General features: G+C 42.7%; 3 protein-coding genes across 3 annotated transcripts; all 3 read right to left on the bottom strand.

Moving 5' to 3' along the window:
* Nucleotides 1-244: 244 nt before the first annotated feature.
* On the bottom strand, nucleotides 245-2261 carry ndufa4a (NDUFA4 mitochondrial complex associated a). Its single transcript, XM_037089349.1, has 4 exons — nucleotides 2103-2261; nucleotides 1189-1277; nucleotides 902-962; nucleotides 245-516 (listed from the first exon to the last, which is right to left on the bottom strand). Exons 1-4 carry the CDS (start codon nucleotides 2142-2144, stop codon nucleotides 460-462), a joined length of 249 nt encoding a protein of 82 aa, XP_036945244.1. The 5' UTR covers nucleotides 2145-2261; the 3' UTR covers nucleotides 245-459.
* A 1165-nt stretch (nucleotides 2262-3426) lies between these two features.
* On the bottom strand, nucleotides 3427-10112 carry slc35b1 (solute carrier family 35 member B1). The gene is made up of 10 exons (XM_037089348.1): nucleotides 9717-10112; nucleotides 9367-9627; nucleotides 8283-8386; nucleotides 8014-8144; nucleotides 7872-7902; nucleotides 7237-7397; nucleotides 6988-7114; nucleotides 4709-4815; nucleotides 4374-4527; nucleotides 3427-4153 (listed from the first exon to the last, which is right to left on the bottom strand). Exons 2-10 carry the CDS (start codon nucleotides 9489-9491, stop codon nucleotides 4101-4103), a joined length of 993 nt encoding a protein of 330 aa, XP_036945243.1. The 5' UTR covers nucleotides 9492-9627; nucleotides 9717-10112; the 3' UTR covers nucleotides 3427-4100.
* Nucleotides 10113-10357: 245 nt separating this feature from the next.
* Nucleotides 10358-19487, bottom strand: fam117aa (family with sequence similarity 117 member Aa). Its single transcript, XM_037089953.1, has 8 exons — nucleotides 18897-19487; nucleotides 17203-17348; nucleotides 14069-14164; nucleotides 13757-13870; nucleotides 12943-13059; nucleotides 12569-12794; nucleotides 12281-12455; nucleotides 10358-11707 (listed from the first exon to the last, which is right to left on the bottom strand). Exons 1-8 carry the CDS (start codon nucleotides 19018-19020, stop codon nucleotides 11494-11496), a joined length of 1212 nt encoding a protein of 403 aa, XP_036945848.1. The 5' UTR covers nucleotides 19021-19487; the 3' UTR covers nucleotides 10358-11493.
* Nucleotides 19488-20072: the final 585 nt, after the last annotated feature.

The raw sequence follows: 20072 nt of genomic DNA, 5'->3' as shown, positions 1-20072 counted from the left end.
CACATAATTCACCAGCAGCTGGGTTAAGGCAGGACGAAGGTGAGATAAGGTGAAGGCAAAGCCCATATAGTAACAGCGGAGCATGACCTAACTGTAAACAGAGCATGGAAGGTGGTCTGGGTGGTAATGCAAAGAAATGCATATAATAAGCTTCAAAGTAACAATGCAAATAAAAACATGATCTAAAAATCAAGGTAATGAAGTGCAAAGGTACCATAAATAGAATCACAACAAATGAAAACAGTTCTTTTCTCTGTATGGAGGAGAAAAGACTCCTTCACTTTATTGACAACCGATGATAATGAGAAATAAGAGACAACATTTCAAAAAGCCAATGGGATGCAATGAGGAACTTAAATATGAATCATTGTGCGGGTTCAGCCTCTGCATCCAGGAAGTTCGCGATGGATCTGTGCGGATCAGCTCATCTTTGTACTTTCGGTCCAGCAGATGTGACCTCTAGAAATCAGGGCCCTGCTTCTTCAGCTTGCTGTAGTCCATGTTAACTGTGTAAAACTAATAATACAAGCAAAGGTTAGCTCAAGAACAAAGAAAAATATCACAAAAATATCAAGACAGCACAGAATCAATGTCAAAAGCTGATTTATTATATCTTCTCATAAGAGTCAAATACTCTTTTCTGAATACTTTGCTATTCATTTGCCAACATGAGTGTGAGCAGGTAATGACTTTATCAGATTTGTTACTACAAGCCAGCCTTAACCAGATTATGTCATTTGATTTAATCCAACTGAAGGAATAATCCATGGCTCAGCAACAAGTCTGGCAAAGATCCATACTATGATCCCTGAATATAACCACCTACACTCTTCAGCGTAGAAAATCAAAACTGCAACACAGCATGATTAATATGATTTCTTAAGAGGTGAGAGAGGCACACCTTGTACTGATCAGTTGGGCCCAACTTGTTCCAGGGCTCTGGGTTGTTCTTGCGATCCCAGCTGCAGAGGAGAAAATAGGTTCACATGAAAGATAAATCAACAGAGACTGTAACCTGATATTCACAGGCAGGTGGCAACAGACTTACTGTTACAAAAACAGCTTATTTACCTTTTTTTCTCATCTCGTACCTCATTACATTGGCATTTACGGAATAGGACGAGAAGTAAAACAGTAGACAAAGGAAAGACACAAGAAGGTTTCCTCTGTTGTGACTGCAGTTCTTACCAGACATCAGGGTTCTTCAAGCCCAGACGAGCGAGGTACATCATGGACATGGTAGCCCCTCCACCGATGAAGATGAAAAGGGGGATCAGCTGTAAGTGACAAGACAGGAGGGCGAGAACAACCTTCAATTTAAGAGGTGAACTCTCACAGCTCTAGAAGTCATATGCAAGTAAAAACAGACTGATAATAACTTGTGTACACTGTAAACATACTGCTTGGCACAACTTGTCCAGGAAAACCAGCTTCCAAAACTGCCCATTGTCGATGAAAAGTGAACACTCCCTCAGTTCACTATGCCTCATCTTGCCCTTGTAAACTGCAGCTGTCAAGCATTGACAGGGCCAGTATGGATCGTCTAGTAGTTATTTACCACTTTGTTCAGTCACCACTTCCTGATTGAGTTATCTTATTCAAAGTCAAATGACATGTTGTACAGATGTACCATGAAATATCACTAAAAGCTTAAGTTCTAGTGGAAGTAAACACCTCGCGGTGCAATGTACTAGGGCTACCTAGCCAGCTAAATTGCTAACTAGTAGCATAACTTGCTATTTTCAGCACAGTAGACCCTCTGCTTGGCTAAATGCTCAGTGGCTATCGTCTTGTGGGTGAAGCCGTGACCTGGTTTGACTCCAGCACATCAATAGCGCCAAAAAGTCTTGACGCACGCAGAACTGGGAAATCTGTTTTAATCCACAATAGTTACAGAACATGATAAACAGCGGCGAACATCGTTTTTTTAAAAAAGAAGTCTCAAAGTCAGTGCGGTCAAAGTCAGAGTACTAGCTTGCGATAGCTAGCGACGCTAACTAGTTCAGCTAAGCTAGGTTAGCCTCAACAACCCACAGATGGCGTAACTTTAGAACAGGACCTCTAATATTAATTTATATTGATGATAACCGGGCTATACTTACAGCTGGGTGGCTTTTCAGCTGTTTGGCGACTGTGGCGAGCATTTTGAAGGTTGTGAGGGCTGCCTTATCTCACTTTGAGTAGAAATAAACGGATTACAAACAGCCGTGCCAAAAGGGTGCGCAACGTAATCTGCCAGAACTGGCGGAAGAAAGGCCGAGAATACACACATATGTAGGATGCTAGGATAGTGCCTGACAGACAGCGGCGACGACACATGGTTATTTATTATTTTATCTAAAATATAGAGCGTGTATGAGAACCTGCATGTAATAAAAACTGAATATTTTTGTGTTGTTTCAATTTTATGCTGCTGTGTCGCTTCAACATTTGTTTTCCATGCAGCATTTTTACTCTGGCAGAGAAGTAGTGGGTTAAAATGTCGCAAGAATCACCACAACAAAACCAATCAATACACCAGTAGTGACCACAGACATCCCTCTCATTACTGAGTTCACATTGCTGCTCTGAATGTGTGATATACAATAAAATGTCCGTATTGAGTCCTGTCTCTCAAGACACTTCTATGGCTATATCCGATCATTACATCAAGTTGTAGTTACTCCACTTTGTTATATTAGTCTGATTTAAATTAGTTATTTAAATCATTGAAATGCAGGCGTTTAATTGAAATGACTGACAGGTCGATTAAATCAATTACTGTCAGTGGCATGACAGAGATAAAAATAAAATAGGCTGGTTCACTGATGCTGCTCCTCAGTGAGGAAGTGAACCGTCTGTATCACAATGTGACAGCAGGAGGCGCTGCTTCCTCCATCAGATGTGGAGGAAACGCCACTCATTTCCAAAACAATTGATTGCTTTTACAACTTCCACTACTTTGACCTCAGGTTAAAGGAGCTGTCCCCTAAATCGTAATCATTATTCCACCACTTCTACAATAGTTTTTCTCTGTTTCTCAGTAAAACGATTGGTTTTGAGATGCCACATACTTATTGTGTATTAATAAATTCCAACTATTAAAATGTGTTTACACATTGTATTGGCTGCTTCAAATAACAGACATGTCTTTTTAAAGAGATCAAAACATTGCATAAGCTTTATGTTGTTTTTTCTTTGCAAAAATACAAAAAATGTACAAGTTGTAAAACAGAAAGTTGGAAACAGACCTATTAATCTACAATAAAAATAAGTTGGCTAAAAATAAGTTGCTGGTAATAATGATTAATAATGATTTCCCCTTGTAGGCTATTACTGGCTATTTCACAGTTGTTTCCAATAAGCAGCACCCTATTGGAGATGAGTAACTCAACTGACAGGAACCAATCAATTGATGTCTATGAAATAAAAAGAAAATCACCATGACATATCACAATTTCCCTTTTATGGCAAGTTATTTTCAACTTGTAGAAAATAAAAATAAAAACAGTTCAACAGTAAGATTGGACATCACAGACAACTGTTTGTATTTTCATAAATGACACGATACTTAGCTAATTGTTTGCCAAGAAAATAATCTACATGTGTGATAGTTACAGATATTCAAGCAACAACTTGTAAACCAAGACTTAGTGGATGGTAAGTTCATGAGTAGAGAGCTGGAAATGTGTGTCTTCAGCCTTGGTTGGTTCAATGTCCATCCAAGGGAGGTGGAGCTGGTTTCAGAAAAATTATAATTTGTCTAAATACAGTATTTTCCACTTGTGTCTTTCAGTCGATCCAAACTCCTCTACAAGAGGGTAATTTCTTACAGTCGAAAATAAAAAGAAGATGCTATTGGCTCATCATAGTCCTTTCAGACCTTGCTCTTGATCCCAAATAAACATGTCTTTTTAAATATATCGAGAGCACGCAGAAACTGGAGATAAAAACTACAGGAACTCTCTTTTAGACACAGAAGATCTGAATTGTACTTAAATAAATCATAGGCACCTACAGTAGGCCCGCATAGGATGTCTTACGAAAATAAAGTACTGGCTATATAGTGTCTCCATTTGATGTGCAATGTTTCTGTCTTTGCCTCATGTGCTCCAGATATTTTAATGTGTTGTCTTCTTGGGGGTCTTGCCAAATTTAGCATCCAGTCCGAGACCTAAAGTGAGAGAATCAAAGATGTGAATGCTTATTTCAGGTTTCTGCAAGCACTTCACGAGCACTACAGTCTGTCATTAGTTTTATGCTGAAATACTGCATTAATGGGAACAATTTTTTTAACTTTTGAGTCAAGACAGGGAGAAAGAGTAAGAGAGACATGCAGGCAGTGTTAATAACTCCAAAGGGAAATAGGGTGTGAAGTCAGAATAATTGCTCACCAAGGAAGACCAGGACGGTGCCAACCCACTGCATCGAACTCATGACGTTGCCAAAAAGAAGTACAGAGCCGAGGATGGTAAAGAACTTCCTTGTGGTGGTGACGATGGAGCAGGTCAGAGGCCCAAAGTTCACCACCGTCATAAAGATGAAGGTCTGGAAAATGAATTTTAAAAACAAAACACGTCAAGGGATGTGATGTGAACAATCATCTATAAGCATTCCTTCTAAAACTTTTATGGAAGAGAATGATTTCTTCTCACTGTGCAACACAACATAAATCATCAACTCAAACTAGTACACAGGCAACATCAAGTCCTTATGTCCGTTCACCCACCTGGCCTAAAGCACTGGTCACTCCAAACAGAAGAATATTGTAGATGATGCTCGGGTAGCGTTCAGTAAAACTAAGGAAGTCCCACATCTCCCCTGTCATCAAAACAGCTGAGAGCAGAGAAGGTGAAAGCCACAATAAAAAAAATGAAAAGAAAAAATAATTAACATCATTTCAAAATAAACTGAGTAACTGAACATCATGTCACATATCTCTGCTGAGATGTGCTCAGAAAATCAGACCACAGTGTGGGCATACGGTGCCACCAAGTGTTGGAATAAGGTAACAACAATACGATGAAACTGTGTGGGGGTGTCATGGATTCGTGGGAGTGGATGCATAAGAATATGTTTGTGTCTTGGGAAATCTCAGCACTTCAAAGCTATCAAAGGCAGAGTTCTTATAAAAGGTAACAGAAGTGTCTTTAAGTGTTTGCAGTTATGACAAACTAAAACTGAGGACCTTTGAAGGCATTCTAATGCAGTCTGCAACTAAATTCATCATTTAAAAAAACAAATAAAGCATTTTCTAAATGAAATGTGGACTCTGGAAGTGAGACGCATGTGTGAAGGAGAACTGGGCATTTTCAAAGAGACGGCAGGCATTGCCAATTAGTTTGTTATAGGAATGATAACAGTCTCTCAGTCCTCATACTGACTTTGACCTTTTGATCTTTATCTTACAGCCCATTAGTGGCTGGCCTTAGAAAGCCCCTCGTTATATTGCATTTGTTTTATGAGCCTTAGCATATTATAGCAACCACCTCACAGAACTTTGTGGCTTTGAGGTGCAGGATTCCTTATCTATAAAGATAACACTCAATACTTCGCATGGACTGAATTAATGAGTTTTTGGCTCCGGAGAGAGAAAATGTTCACCTTTTCTGAGAGGAGTCTCTAACGTAGCTGTTATTGGTTTTTTATTTGGGTTTTATGCTTTGGAATTCTGGAATGTGATTAGCTACTGCATGACAGCAGCTGTTCGTCCTGGGGTCCATGGTGTTACAAACCCACACAACTACTAATGACACAACTTTTTAAGAATACAGTGCACTACACTAACAGCAATGATAAAATTTAGCTGATTATACTAAAGCAGTTTGATTAACTGTCAAGTGGACTAACAGGTCAAGGAAACCAGCACGCTAGCCAAAGATCTAAACACGTAGTCAAAGGTCAAGTGGGTATAATTTAGCACGCTCAATTGGCAAAACTGGAATGTAACCATTTGTGTTTTTAGCAGCTCGCTAAGGTGGTATTCACTTGATTACAATCTGAAATCTCTGGCTCTTTTTCCATTAATAAATAATTACACTATTAAAAAGCACAATACAGTCATTAGTCAGTATCAGTCAACCCCTGGATGCAGCGCAAAATGTTAAAAAGGACCAATAAAAGAAATGCTAGCGTTGGAGTGTATTAATACCAATCTCTTCTAATAACTTAGCTACAACTGGCCCAGGGCCCTTTTAATACTGTGCTTCTGTACCCATTCCTACGTAAATTTAACTGAACGTCCTACACATATGCAGTCCTTCTAGTTCATGAACAATCATGACTAGTCCTCACTTGAGGTTTCACTTGATTACGGACATTATCAAGTCCCTTAAAATGACATTACACATATTGTCCATCATCCCTGCTTTCGTAGGCTACACGCATCTTGGCAAAATTGCAGAAAACTTGACTACTGCGGTATGGTTCACAAGGTGTCATAAACATGCCAGAATACTTTGATCTCAAAATGCGTAAAGGTCAGCAGGTCTGCTGATTTGAAATGTTTCAATGTACATGTGCAAAACTGCAATTGCATGATGTGTATCCTGTATAATGTGGCACTGGTGAGCAACATAATACATTTAAAAAGTTTTGCCTCAAGAACAAGAAACTATGTAGAGTTGAGTGTCAGGGTATACCAACACCACAACTCTTTAATTCAAAGAATTATGTTTTTGTGCAGTAATGAGTTTATGACATTTCAGTGTTACAACAAACTCATTACTGTATTATAAAATGTTTAAACTTTTGCTCACCTCAGCTTTTTTTCTGAGAATCATTCAGAGAAAGTTTTGCAACAGGACACTGCGTCAGTGTCTCTGTTTCATTTTGCTATATTTTGGCAGAACTGAACTATATCAAGGTGATTCTGCTCATTAGTGTCTCCTCTCTGGCTGCAGGTGTGCCAGTCAGTGAAATGGCCTGGTAGTTTTTGGTTGGAAAACAGTGGCTGGCACTTCAGTGTTTAATTAGACGAGAGTTTGGCAGAAAGCATGGTTGACTCACTTAGTCCAAGCACCAGCATGGACCACAAGTTGATGTTTAGCATCATGTGGTTGGCAGTCGTCTGGAAGCGGGCCCTCATGTGATCCTGGGCCACCCCAGTCAAGCCGTCCAATGTCAAAGAGACCAGCTATGACACAGCAAAACACACAACCAAGCCATGAAAAGTCACAGTACGACACATATTGATTGACAACATATGGCAATAAGAGGAATATAAGTGAAGGGGGACATAAAGCTATGTTAACTCACCAAGAGGATCTCTCCAAAGCCAAAAATATGGTCATCTGCAACAGCTGAGCTCTTGTTGGGTTTGTAGAGGAACAAAGCCACACCACCCACAATAAGCAGCACACACAGGTACTTAGCCAGTGGGTACCTCTTCCTCAGTATTGTCACACCGAGGATCATCACTGCAACAACACAACAACAATGAATGATGGATTTTATTCAGACATTGATATCTCTTGGGTGTGAGTTAATCCTATCCTGAACAATGTGAGGCCTTCAGCCCTGAGAGCACAAAATATGGGCGGTGAATGCGTGCGTGTGTGTGTGTGTGCATGCATGTGTTCCTGTACATGCAACATGAGATAACAAAGCTACGAGCAGAGTGACATAATCTTTATATACAAACAGAACATACTGTAACCTGCCATGTATGCTCTCACTCATCAGAAAAGAGTGTGTTTACTCAGTGAAACCTTGATCCATTTAGGAAGATATGAGAATCTCTCTTGTTTGTCAAGTACCATATGCACATGGGTAACACACACACACACACACACTTGGTAAATATGTACATCAGCACATGACATAATGGGACAAGGCAGACTCAAAGATTTGTGAGGCAGAGGATTAACTAAAAGTAACTGTATCAGGTTTACCTGGTATGGGCTTGCAGGATTTCCCCAACACCTATCAGAACAATAACACAGCATTAGAATCTGAAAGCACCAGCATCATTAAAAGATCAGGAAGAATCATGTTAACCAACTATCTTTACTACATCTATTAAACACAACTCACCTGTGTGGGGTAGTTGACATATTGAAGGGCAGAGTTACTGGACACCATGGCCCCAAGATAAGAAAGAGAGCACAAGCCATAGAGCCAGTTCTTGGTGTGATCCGGCTTGGAGCCCTCGAAAAACTGAATCACTGATGAGAAAGCAGAAAATTATTCTTTAACTGGTAAAGTTCAAAACAAAAAGTTGCCAGGCAGAATCACAAGTTCAGGCATGTATTTTGGATGCCTTTTGTAAGTTTGTGTGTCTGTTTTGTACAGCACATACTCACAGATCTTAGCAAACAAAGCACTGATGATGCACTGGATGCAGACCAACGTCCGGGCGAATCTGAACTTCTCCTTTTTGTCTCCCTGACCATAGTCACCTCGAGTGCTATGAAATCAGAGTAAAAACACTGTGAAACATAAAAGATCACAGACAGTGTCTCTGAAACTAAAGTAGCTAACCACAGCCTTCCTGACAGGAGTAAGGGTTAAATGGTCGAGTGATTTCAAGAGCCTCCAAGCTATGAAAAGTCCCCTCAGAAAGGAGAGGCCACAATGCATTAGATTACAACTGACAGGGAGGGGTGGGAGAGGTGACATTTTGCTAGAAGATTTTTTTAGTAGTAGTGTTGCTTGGTGTTAATGAACAGTAATCGCCAAGAGCTCATAGAAAGCGGTAAAGTCAGTTTTGCTCAATAACAACATACAATGGAAGTCAAGCATTCGGTTTTTTTAAAAGGCTGCCTCGGGGAGACACCAGTTTGAAGTCATAATTTCGAAATAGGATCCCAGTCCCCCTCTAGTGAGCTGGGCGACAACATGCCATCTGTGTCATGACTCGTATGTGATATGCCACAGAGGCTGTGCTCAACTTGCTTATTCACTCTTTCTAGAAAATCACAAAGGACTATTATGACTTGTTGATTTTGTTTTGCTGCATGTAAATTCATAGTATGAAAAAAAAAATTCTGTTGCTGGCACAGAACAAAAGTATTACCCCATGTACAAGAAGGAACTCGAGATGTAGTCCACCTGCTTTAGGGTACAGGGGCTGTTTCTAATATTTACAAAATGTCACACCAAATTCCATTGCAAAATCTTATGATTTAATGTCAGATTTGGCTGTCGTATTGCTATAGGCCACGTTGTGTGAGGCTGCATAACGAATATATTGTACACACCAGTATAATATAGACCTTATGACTCATTAACTAAAGCAATGTCAATTATAACAAAGCCCGTACTGATTCTGGAACTCTCCAAGCCCAAGCCACCACTAAAACAGATGTTTTTTGAATGGAGTTTGGCACAGAAGAAAACAAGCCGTGATCTGTAACAACCGTTTAACACACGCTGCCAGCTACTTACATTGTCTCTTGTAGTATTCCGTAGTAAAAGTAACAGACGAAGACTCCGAGGAAGCAAACCATGAACCGTATCCGCATATTGTCCCACAGAGAGGCGGACTTCCCTGCTCCCTTTCCCGCAGCCATGCTGTCGTCCACCAGCCCCGGTATGGTAAGAGACACCGCTCCGCTCCCCGCTCCCCTCACACCGACGTCCCGCTCCAGTATCCCGATGTCACGAACCCGGAAATGATGCCCGTGGTTTTTCCGTTAGCTCTGGTTTCTGTGGTAACGGCAAGATTTCGCTGATAAATATCGCCAAACCGTGTTTTTCACAGCAAATGTTTATTTTCCAGAGCGTGCTAATGGTACCTTGACTGGTCTGGAGCTGCACTATATCATGTAATTTGTTTATTTTGACTCATTCTGGGTGTATTCCCTGCCTCCCGACAGTCTAAATGTCTTCGTCAGGACAGCTGTAAAATCAGCAGCATCTGGTAATACAGGCTACTGTCAGGTTGGTGCCTTCATTGAGAAAATAAAACCTGTGATTATCGAGGAAAAGTGGTCGCGTCAGGATAATTTTGATTTGTTGAAGGACCTCGGTGATGTCTACAGTCACGCCTAAACTATTAGATTTAATTCGGTAAACTGAATATCGGACGCAAATGCTGGTGTTGTGTTTAGTTTCATCGTGTCGATCCGATGTCAAAAACGACGCCAGAAAATTAAATGATTCTCGTTGTAATTGCGTTTTCTTGGCGTTTTTTTTTCAATGTGGCAGTTGCAAAGGCAGCTAACTAAAAATATGAGGTCCTTCCTCGAAAATGTCGCGGGGTTTTTTGTCGTCCTAGGATGTGGATTAAATGCATTGGTCCATGTAAGGCAATAGGATCCCTTGTGGCCCAATCACAAAGCAGATTTGGGCGAAAGGGGCGGTGCTTGGGTTTAAAAAAACCGCAAATCCACGTGTCAAAGGCAGGACACAACAACAAGAGAACAACCCACAGGAATTACATGTTTTTGAACATCCAGTAATTCTGGTTATTTTTATTTTCTTCACAGTAGCAACGGCCTACTTAACATTTTTGATGTTTCCACACTAAAAAATATAAACAGAGTCGATGCTCAGGTCTGAGAAAACACAGATCCGACAAATAACACATATTTTTCATGAGCATCCACTTATTATCTTTACTATAGGGCAGGTTTTTCAAGCAGTGTTGCATAGGATCATGCTGACAGGACAGTGTTTTATCTATTTGTAGAGAAGGAGTCCACCTCTTCCATAACAAACATTATTCTCTGGCAGAATCACATGAAGAGGCTCAGATCGACCAAAAACAGTTCTTAAAAAAAAAAAATGCAATAACATTGCAACAGTTTGGTTAGAACAATGCCTGTGTGGGCAAGTAAAGCTAGTTAACATCCACTCCTGCTTATAGATCACCAAAGTATCAACAGGAACTAGGCGATTTCTTCAGTGAATACAAAGACAGTATCACCAGCCTCGTTACTTGTTACAAAGATACAAAAATATATATCTTCCTAGAAATGCATCTGTAGAAAAGTAGGCCATCAGAAACTACAGGCCAAATGAATTTCTTTTCAGTCAACAAACCCATCAAGTTTTTTTTTTTCTTCATTAAGCTGATGCTGAAAGTTAATCTAAACTTTATTCTTTACTAGGAAGTCAATCAGTAGTAAAGGATAGAAAGAAACTAATGCTCAAGTGTTCTAAGTGCTTGTGTTTTTGACTCTGAACTCGTGAAAATGTCCCCAGCAGACTGCTGTCTTTGTGTGAATCACTGACACATAACTAAAACAATGATCAGTTTTATCAAAAAAACAATGTCAAAAACTCAATCAACCATAAAACTACAGCCCTGTAATCTAATTCATAGCCCACAAGAGGAAATAATAGGACAATTTAAGTGCTGACGAGGTAAATATCAGCTGGATCCAGGCATCCTGCAGGAGGATGTAATCAGCAGAGCAGATATTCCAGAGAGTGATGAAATGCTCACAGTCAAAGTCTCTTAGTTTGATCTCGCAGCACATTACAGCAGTGGTGAGTCAGGTAAACACAGGTATCTGTTGGCACCCCGCAGCGCGTTTAAATCCTGAGACGCTCTGCTCGGATATCCACCTACTGCATACCCAGGTGCCTGGTGGGAGAGGCCTGACCTGGGCAGCCGGTGACCGGAGAGACTGACAGGCCACGGAAGAGGAGGTCCATGGAGGGCAGGAGGGGCTTCAGGAGACTGACGGGGCAGAAAGCGGAGCCTCCGTGGGGGGTGAAGTTTACCTTATTGGGATCAGGGCAGGAGGGCTGGAGGAGCGGCTCTTCCTGACAGGCAGAGCTGAGGGTGAAGAGATGGAGAGTATGAAATGTCAGAATATAGTGAAAAATATCATGTATTGAAAAAACTGAATTAAAGACATAACTTTTTTGAGAGTTTCCACTGACACAGTGGCTTAGTATTATAATTTTGGCATTTTCCTACTAAGATTAGATGGTCTGATAAAGAACTACTAAGCATCTTTTTTGTTTTAAATTGTTTAATTAAGATTAATATATACTTCAATATGCATTAACTAGCAGTCAACTATGCACTTATTAACAGTTAACTATGCTTCCTGCAGCAACCAGATCTAAAGCGAGAACAGCGCCTTATGATGTGTAATGAATTCTTTATCGCACTTATTTACAGTTTTTTAAAGTTTTTTTTTTTTTTATTGGCTTTTGCATGTCTTGTAACCTTTAACAAAACTCATAATAAATGCCAAAGAAAGAATTTGCTCACCTTAATAAGGCACTGCTCTTGAATCAGATTTAGTAGCTGATCTCATCTTAATTTAGAGATATTAACGATTTGCATTTACATGATTATATGATCTATGCATGATGCTCCGGTCAAAACAGTGTGACTTACAAGGCCTCCTCGCATACTCGGACTCGCTCGCAGCCTTCCGGTGGCTCGCGCTGGAAGGAGCAGGTTTTGCTCGGGTGAGGGGAGGAGGAGCAGGGCTGCATCAGAGGAGGATCCAGCGCAAATGAAGGGAGCGACGTCGATGGAGACGGACACAGGGTCTCACAGTCCACCGGCTCTGCGGGGAAGGGCGTGATTATCCAAGATTTTATTAAAAATACTATAAAAAATACGGAATAAAACGTTACATTTCTGCATGTGTTTAATACAGTTTAATGTGGCAACACTAACCTGGGTGTCCCATGGGACAGGGAGACTGTGATGGTGACAAAAGAGATGGGTTCAGTGGACATGGGGAATTTGAGGGCGACAGAAGCGACGAATCTAGAGGACAAGGGGACTGAGAAGGAGAGAGGAGAGAGGGATCCAGAGGGCCAGGGGAGGGCTCACTCTGAGAGCCACTGCTGCATCTCTGGGCAGGGACAGGGGCCCTGTGGCCATCTGGGATATCCAAGAGCTGGAATATTCAGGAAACAGGTGATCAGCAGACTGTTCCAGCAGTAGTTACAACACCTTCATTTCATCATTGCTCTGCTGGGACTTAAAAGGAGGTCACCAGGGGCAAAAAAAAGTGCATTGCCGTCAGCATTGCTCAGCAGTCTAACCTCATGTTGATCGTCAGGCTTCTCAGAGACAAACACCTCCTCCAGCTCCAGGTTCAGGCCCTCAACGCTCCGTCGCAGCCGTGGAGCGAGTCTGTTCAGTGGCATCAGGGGCGTAGTCTGCACAAAAAGTCGAACGCAGGCAAATACAGTGAGAGCGTGTTTGTGTGCTTAAAAAGCAACCGTGTTTCTTTATCTGTGCATAAAGTGTGGCACTGTGTCCAGATTCATTCTGCCTGTATTTGACCTGCGCAGCGCCATCATGGATACGCATGATGGATGGAAACCACTGTATCCGCTGTTGTTGATAGACGCACTCTGTCGCTTGTAGTTTGGACACAGGGTGCGTGTTTGATTTATCACAACTCCTCATCACTGTGAACTGTGAAACAGGTTTCACGTGTCTTGTTTGTGTTGTCTTTGGTGCACTCTTCTGTGTTTGTTCTTTGTTTTACTGAACAGCCAACACGCTGCTGCTGGTAATGGAAAATACAGTACATATGCATTTATATTCTTTCATTTTGCCTTTTTTTATAAAATCAATATCTGATGCCTACACTGCCAATATCTGCCTCAAGATTGGCAGTGTACGATATGCAGGTTTCAAATTGTCTTCCTGTGACAGCGTGTCAGCAACACAGGAGCTTTGATGACAGCCGCTCCTAAGAAAAGCCCCAGTGTTTTTTTATAACCCTGTTACTAAGCTCCCCTTAGTTTGCTTGTGGAAGACACTGTGGCATCAGTAGCGCTCGTGAAAACCTTGCCCTTTGTGTCTTCACCGCACATGTCATCAAAAGACAAAAGAGCAGTGGGCCACCTGAGTGATGCCTGCTGCATGACCTGCCGGCAGGGGGTGACGGGGGGGCTCGTATCCTGCCGAGGGAGCGGCGTGGCGAGAGCGCTTCTGCAACTGGTGCCTCAGCTTGGCCACCTGAGGGCAGAGTGGGGATGAAAAATGAATCAGGAGTCACCATATTTCATTCTAAAAAAGGCGAGAGGTTACTCACTTCTTCCCTCAGGGGCAGTTAATGTTTCATGCTATCAGTGGGAGGGTGTGGGAGTGTGAGAACGAGCGAGAAGCAGTACAACCGATTAATGAAATGCCATAGTGATGAACTGAATAACTTGCCTCCCTCAGGTGCTCTGCGCTGCCCCACGACGCCGAGCGCTTGTGTCCACCGCCACCTCTCCTTCCCCGGGTCTCCTCAGCCCAGGAGCTTGGAGTCTTTGCAAAAACAAATTGGAACAGTGAGGTGAATAAAGAGTCCAGTGTTTGTCTGTCTAACCTTTGGCCACTTTGGAAGAAAATAGCCCTTTTTTCTGGCTGAAGTTCAGGCTGAGCTTTGTGGAGGGCCCTTACACTTTCTGCTAAACCCAGTGAACTCCGATCAACACAACAACTTGAGAGAGCAACTCACAAGCGGAGCCCCACAGCTGTCTTGCACACCTGCCCCACAACAGCTGTACGGAAGGAGGCGACGAGAAAACCACTCTGAGCTGCAAAACAGCCCCGCTTCCACGCACACATAAGAAAACATCCAAACCACATCATTGTAAAGACTATAAATACAGCGCAAGTATCAGCATTCAACACCTCAGTGCTCTCACACACACACACACACACACACACACACACACACACACACACACACACACACACACACACACACACACACACCAACCCCTGTTATTCACAAAGTCACGCACTGTAGAGGAAAAACAACCAAGACAAACAGGGAGGCTTTTATCGTGCACTTCTTCTTTTGTCAGTCACATCTCCATAATGTCCTACTTCCACTCAATGGCCGTACCGGTTTCTTCACATTGACTCTCGATCTTCTACCAGGGGGGGTCTGGTTGACCGCTCCGGGCTGCTGTTTGGGAACCAGCGACTGGCAGTTCATCATCACCAAGCTGAGCCGGCCCACAGGATCAGCAGAGTCGCGGTGCCTCCGCAAGTCAACCGCTTCACACACTCGCACACAATCTGATCCGCTCGCTGGTGTCCATGCCATTCATGAGGCAGCTTACGTTACACACAGTCCCGTAGCTCTCGCCGCCCGCACTGTGGCTATGGCATGGCTTCTCCGTCCCCAAAATACAACCCGCTCACTAGAAGTCTGCCCCACGACTCACAGAGATCCCACTGGCGCCTTGACCGCCAGCAGAAAACCCTGATACCATCTTCTGCCCTCCACTCGTACGCGGCCCATCGCCTGGCTAAATAAGTCACAGCGCAGTATGACTCGGTGGTACAGTGACATCGGTGTAGAGTTACAGCTCCCAACCCCCCCATCCAATCATCCAAAACATGAACAGGGGGGATCATGGGACACAAACCTATAAAAAGACTCAAAGGTAGCAGACTATGTGGTCTGGTATGGCTGGTGTTTGCAGCTCGGGCGTCTCATTCACGCACATTTAATTCCTGTTTGCGAGGTGTCCACAATAACAGGAACAGGGCAGCAACTAATGATTATTTGTTGTCATTTATTGATTTCTCAATATACAATAGAAGAAAATCCTTTCTAGTAAAGAGGACTGTATCAAAATGAAATATGTCGAACAGGGATTCTTAATTTAATTGTACGAACTACTAAAGCGATCTGACTAAAGCTTTTTTCTTACGGTAAATCATTTTTTAACGTTTGCTTCCTTTTTGTTTCCACGTTGTATGTCATCATACTGTCACGTGTTTGTAGCACACTACCTAATCGTGATTATGTGATTATGTGATTATGTTATGATTTCAAAGAAACAAATAACTGTTTTCATAATCAAGTCTATTTTTGACTCATTTGCAAATTGATCAGTCTGAAAAACGTCCATGCCAATAGTTCAGTTAACTGATTATTCAAAGCAACAGCAGAAAGCCCAAAACAATACTAAATTTAAAATGCATGAAAAGAGAGAAAAGCAGCTGATCCTCACTTTCGAAGGGGTGGAAGCAGAAATGTTTGGCATCTGTTTTTTGAACGTCTTCAACATTTACTATGTTATCAAGATAGCTGCCGATGACTCTTTGTTTCGACTAATTGACTGATAAAACATGTCAGCATTAAAAAAATAATAATTTTATCCCATTATGCAAAAGAAAAGGATCCATTTTTGTGTTCCAAGTTAGTGTTGCTTTGGCATTCACTGTTCCATGAAGGTTGATTTAACATTGATTTATTTACCATTATTTATTTACTGCTTTGTCATAAAATCAACTAACAAGAAGCACAAACAATTATTCATTTGTTGTCATCTGAATTGTTTGTGTGCTGATTGGTGTGTTGATCAATTTAACAGCCAACAGACCCAATACTGTCTTGCGTGTGCGCCCAACTGTCGCACACATCTGAAGAATTACCACATAACTAAAGAGGGTTAATTACATTTGTAGTTGTTATTCCGTTAACACTTTTTGGGGGGGAAATGTTGCACATAATGAAGTATTTATTAATAGGTATATTGTCTTTATATGCATCACTATATGTGACATTCTTCATGTTTTTGTCTTATATCATCTGCTCATGTTACAATCTCAGTAAATAAATCCATATCGGTGAATCCCGTTGTACGACTTGCAGGGAGCTGCACTAATGTGCCTTATGAAGAATAAAAGGAGCAGAGAACAATCAGTCATAGCATCTGAAATGATGCAGAGGAACTCTGGCAGAAGGAGCTGCTGGGTGGGGTGGCGGCGGCGGTGGGCATATGTGTTTGTGTGTGTGTGTGTGTGTGTGTGTGTGGGGTTTGAGGGGAGTGCTGGGGGATGGGGTGTCTGTATAATGAGGTCAGGAGGGGTCTGTTCCTCACAATGGAGGCAAAGGGGGTTCGCTCGGGTTTAAACTGTGTCAGGAGCGAAGACGAAGCTGCGGAGCTTGGTGATGTTCGTCGGGGCTTTGTTGCACTAGTTAGGAGCAGATACAGTCGAGGGGGGAGCGAAGGGGAAAAACAGAAGAGTTTTAAGAAGAACAAAAACGACTATTTCCAGTTGGCTGCCTTCTACCCGCAGCGTCAAACTGGAACCACCAGACACCTGCAGAGACAACATCTGATATCTTGTCCTCTATACAAGTCCTCGCACAAGAGAAGCGGAGGAGAGGAGCGTTTGCTCTCAGTTTTCTTTCTGCACGAAGCAACAGGTTTTATGGAAAAAAACGGTTCTCACGCCGGCTCGGCCATAGCTTTCATTCATCCGGCCCCGGGTTCTCTTTGATTACAGTAATTACACCAACAAATTCAACTGTGTCACGACAATACTTTAATATTCACCTGCGTGGCTTTGTCATTGACACAGCTCACGGCCGTGCTCTCTGCCTCTTTGGGCCACTGTCCCTGCAGATATGGTCCAACGATGGCGTCCAAGGAAAGAGTTCGGCGGATGGTGGGCCTCGGCGGGCGGGCAGACGTCTTGTCAGCTTTTTGGGAACAGAGATAAAACACACTGACTCAGTTGTGCAATTCTTTCTCTGAGTACGTGTCAAAACAATGTCTGTCTAGCAGGAACTCGTGCCTGTGTGATCATGTTTAGTAAACCTGGATGTGACATGTATGTGTAGAGGAAAAAAAACTCCCTTTAAAAAGGAGGCTAAACAGTGTTTTAACATCACTGGTGGTTGTTCACAAAATTGCTCCCAGGCTTCCTTGTCAGAGTTTGTGTGTGTGTGTGTGTGTGTGTGTGTGTGTGTGTGTGTGTGTGTGTGTGTGTGTGTGCGTGTGTGTGTGTGTGTGTGTGTGTGTGTGTGTGTGCGTGCATGTTGGCAGCTCTCTGTAATCTCTGGCAGGTGTGGACCATGCCTTTGACCTGGAGCAAAGCCATCCAGCTACACAACACGGGCAACCACAGGATACCGAGTACACCGAACCCAAAATCCCACACACAAACACACACAGATACACACACAAACACACATACACTGTTCTGTTGTTACAGGGTAAACAGGATGTATAAATAAACAACACTACATGCAGATGTGACTTTCGTGGATAGAGCTGAAGAAACTACACAAACAAAGACGCCTTAAAAGCTGCTGCTGTGCTGGCACGAAGTGCGCAGCAGAAATCCCACAGGTCAGAGTGCAAAGGGGCGGCTGAGAGTCCAAATAACATTATGAGAAACAGTGTTATGTTTCAGGGTTAGCCGCCTGCATTGTTGACTCGCTCATAGCATGTTGGAATTGTGCTTTTTTTTTTTTTTTTTTTTTTTTTTTACGAGTCGATTGGTCAAACTGAGGCAGTTTGTTTCCTGAAGTAGCACGGCTTTCACGAATAACCACTGCAGTCATCAGACCAAGCCCGGTTCTTTGAATCAAACTGTGGTTGTACTATTTTTTATGATTAAGTTCAATGTGAAATCATTCCTTCAAGAGCAAAAGTTAAAAAGATGTGCTCAAAAATGGCTTCTCATTCATTGGTTGTGACATATGACAGATGTCTGCAAACAACTATAATTATTTGCATCACTGATCTGCTGATTTTTTTCTTGAGGAACAAATGAGTTGTAGTTTGGCCTGTAAAGTTTCCATCACAGCTGCTCAGAGCTCCAATATTTGTTAAACCATCGGTCCAAAACCGTTGAATTTAAAGGCAGAAAATCATCTGTCAGAAGCTGGAACGCACAAACGCTCGGCCTTATTTCTGAACAAAAACACTAATCAGTTCTCAAAATAGCTGCTGATTCATTTTCTGCCGGCCCTTCTCTCTTTTGTGATACAATGAAAGAAAGAAAGAAGAAACAGGAAGTCGTCTGATTGGTTTGCACACATAAACAACCTTCATCATTGGAAACATGCTTTATAAGTCAGATAATGATATTAAACTCTTCAGCTCTGGGCCACATGGAACTGAATGCCTTCCTCCTCCTCCTCTGTGGGTCGGTGTGTGTGTGTGTGTGTGTGTGTGTGTGTGTGTGTGTGTGTGTGTGTGTGTGTGTGTGTGTGTGTGCGTGTGTGTGTGTGTGTATTTACCCGTCTTGACCTCTCTGCAGAGGAGAGCTGAGCCCCTCTGGAGCTGGTATGGGACCGTGGCTCTGAGGGGCTGCAGGCTGGGGGTGCTGCACCCCCGAGGTGCTGCTCCACTTCTGGCCGACATCCCCCACTCACTCACTCCGCTTATGAAAACACACACACACAGACACAAACACACGCACACACACACACACACAACTCAGCTTTTCCTCTCTTCGCGTCGTTCTCTGCAACTCTCTGCGCCCACACTTCAGTTCATCCGCAGCGGTGATCCCCGGCTCTGATCGGGCCTCCTGTTGGGCACCCAGCTTTCTTTTGTGATGATGACCATGATTTTTGAGTTGCCTCTTCACACAGCTTCACCCTCCGAGTTGAAGAGAGAGAGAGAAGAAAAAAACAGTGTGGACGAGCTGAGTGAGCCCGCACAGCTCAACGCGTCTCACGAAATCACGCACTTCGTCATGCTGCGGTGTGGTGTGGAGGGGAGGGAGGGTGAGGGGGGAGAGACCACGCACTGCCGCCCGTTCACGCTTTTTTCTGCAAAGTGACAACACAACAGCTCAACCTGTGCAACTATCTCGTGTAGTATATCGTTCCAAGGGGAGGGCCGATCTGGTTGGCTGCTGCGGAATACTACTGAGCGCCCATTGGTTAGCGCATCCATCTGTCTCCTGAAGGGAAACCCCTCCCCAAACTTAAAGCTCCTATCCACTTGGTTGAGATTTTTTGCCCCCCACTGTGCAGAGCATATCCCCCCTCCTCCCCCCGGCGAGCCCACGTCCAGACCCCGGGTGTATTCACACTGGGTATGTGCGTGTGGTCTGTTAAGTGTGGTTCAAGGACCCCTAAGGTCACTACAGGGGCTCAGAGGGGCCAAACTTCCCCTTTAATATCTTTTGATGTGGCACTGAGAGAAAAATGGTCTCTTACCTCAAAGTTTCTTTAATGTATTTTTCTTACCAAATATGCATCAAAAGAAAAATAATAATAATAAAAATTGCTTTCAAGTCTTAATATCAAGGCTTTAAAGGAACAGTTCACCCCACAATGAGAAAAGTTCAGCCGTTATATTTTCTCACCTCAGTGCTGATGGAAAGTTAGCAAAACATTTCCGGAGCGTCATTGCAAAATAAATGAATAAATAAATAAAATAAACATAAGCCATTCTCCTAAACA

Source organism: Acanthopagrus latus, chromosome 23 (genome assembly GCF_904848185.1).
Source record: "Acanthopagrus latus isolate v.2019 chromosome 23, fAcaLat1.1, whole genome shotgun sequence".
NCBI lineage: Eukaryota > Metazoa > Chordata > Actinopteri > Spariformes > Sparidae > Acanthopagrus > Acanthopagrus latus.
The sequence above is the reverse complement of the archived record's forward strand: the minus strand, read 5'-3'. Positions and strand labels throughout refer to the sequence as shown.

What these genes read in the sequence shown, in the direction of transcription:
- ndufa4a (XM_037089349.1), bottom strand. Translation starts at nt 2,144, where the DNA reads ATGCTCGCCACAGTCGCCAAACAGCTGAAAAGCCACCCAGCT. An exon ending in AGCTGAAAAGCCACCCAGCT is followed by an intron (nt 1,278 to 2,102) that starts GTAAGTATAGCC and finishes TGTCACTTACAG; the next exon opens with CTGATCCCCCTTTTCATCTT. An exon ending in GCCCAACTGATCAGTACAAG is followed by an intron (nt 517 to 901) that starts GTGTGCCTCTCT and finishes TTGTATTATTAG; the next exon opens with TTTTACACAGTTAACATGGA.
- slc35b1 (XM_037089348.1), bottom strand. Translation starts at nt 9,491, where the DNA reads ATGGCTGCGGGAAAGGGAGCAGGGAAGTCCGCCTCTCTGTGGGACAAT. An exon ending in ATGTCAACTACCCCACACAG is followed by an intron (nt 7,903 to 8,013) that starts GTGAGTTGTGTT and finishes TTGTTCTGATAG; the next exon opens with GTGTTGGGGAAATCCTGCAA. An exon ending in GCTTTGGAGAGATCCTCTTG is followed by an intron (nt 7,115 to 7,236) that starts GTGAGTTAACAT and finishes GCTGTGTCATAG; the next exon opens with CTGGTCTCTTTGACATTGGA.
- fam117aa (XM_037089953.1), bottom strand. Translation starts at nt 19,020, where the DNA reads ATGTCGGCCAGAAGTGGAGCAGCACCTCGGGGGTGCAGCACCCCCAGC. An exon ending in CTGCAGAGAGGTCAAGACGG is followed by an intron (nt 17,349 to 18,896) that starts GTAAATACACAC and finishes GTTCCCAAAAAG; the next exon opens with CTGACAAGACGTCTGCCCGC. An exon ending in TCAATGACAAAGCCACGCAG is followed by an intron (nt 14,165 to 17,202) that starts GTGAATATTAAA and finishes GTTTTTGCAAAG; the next exon opens with ACTCCAAGCTCCTGGGCTGA.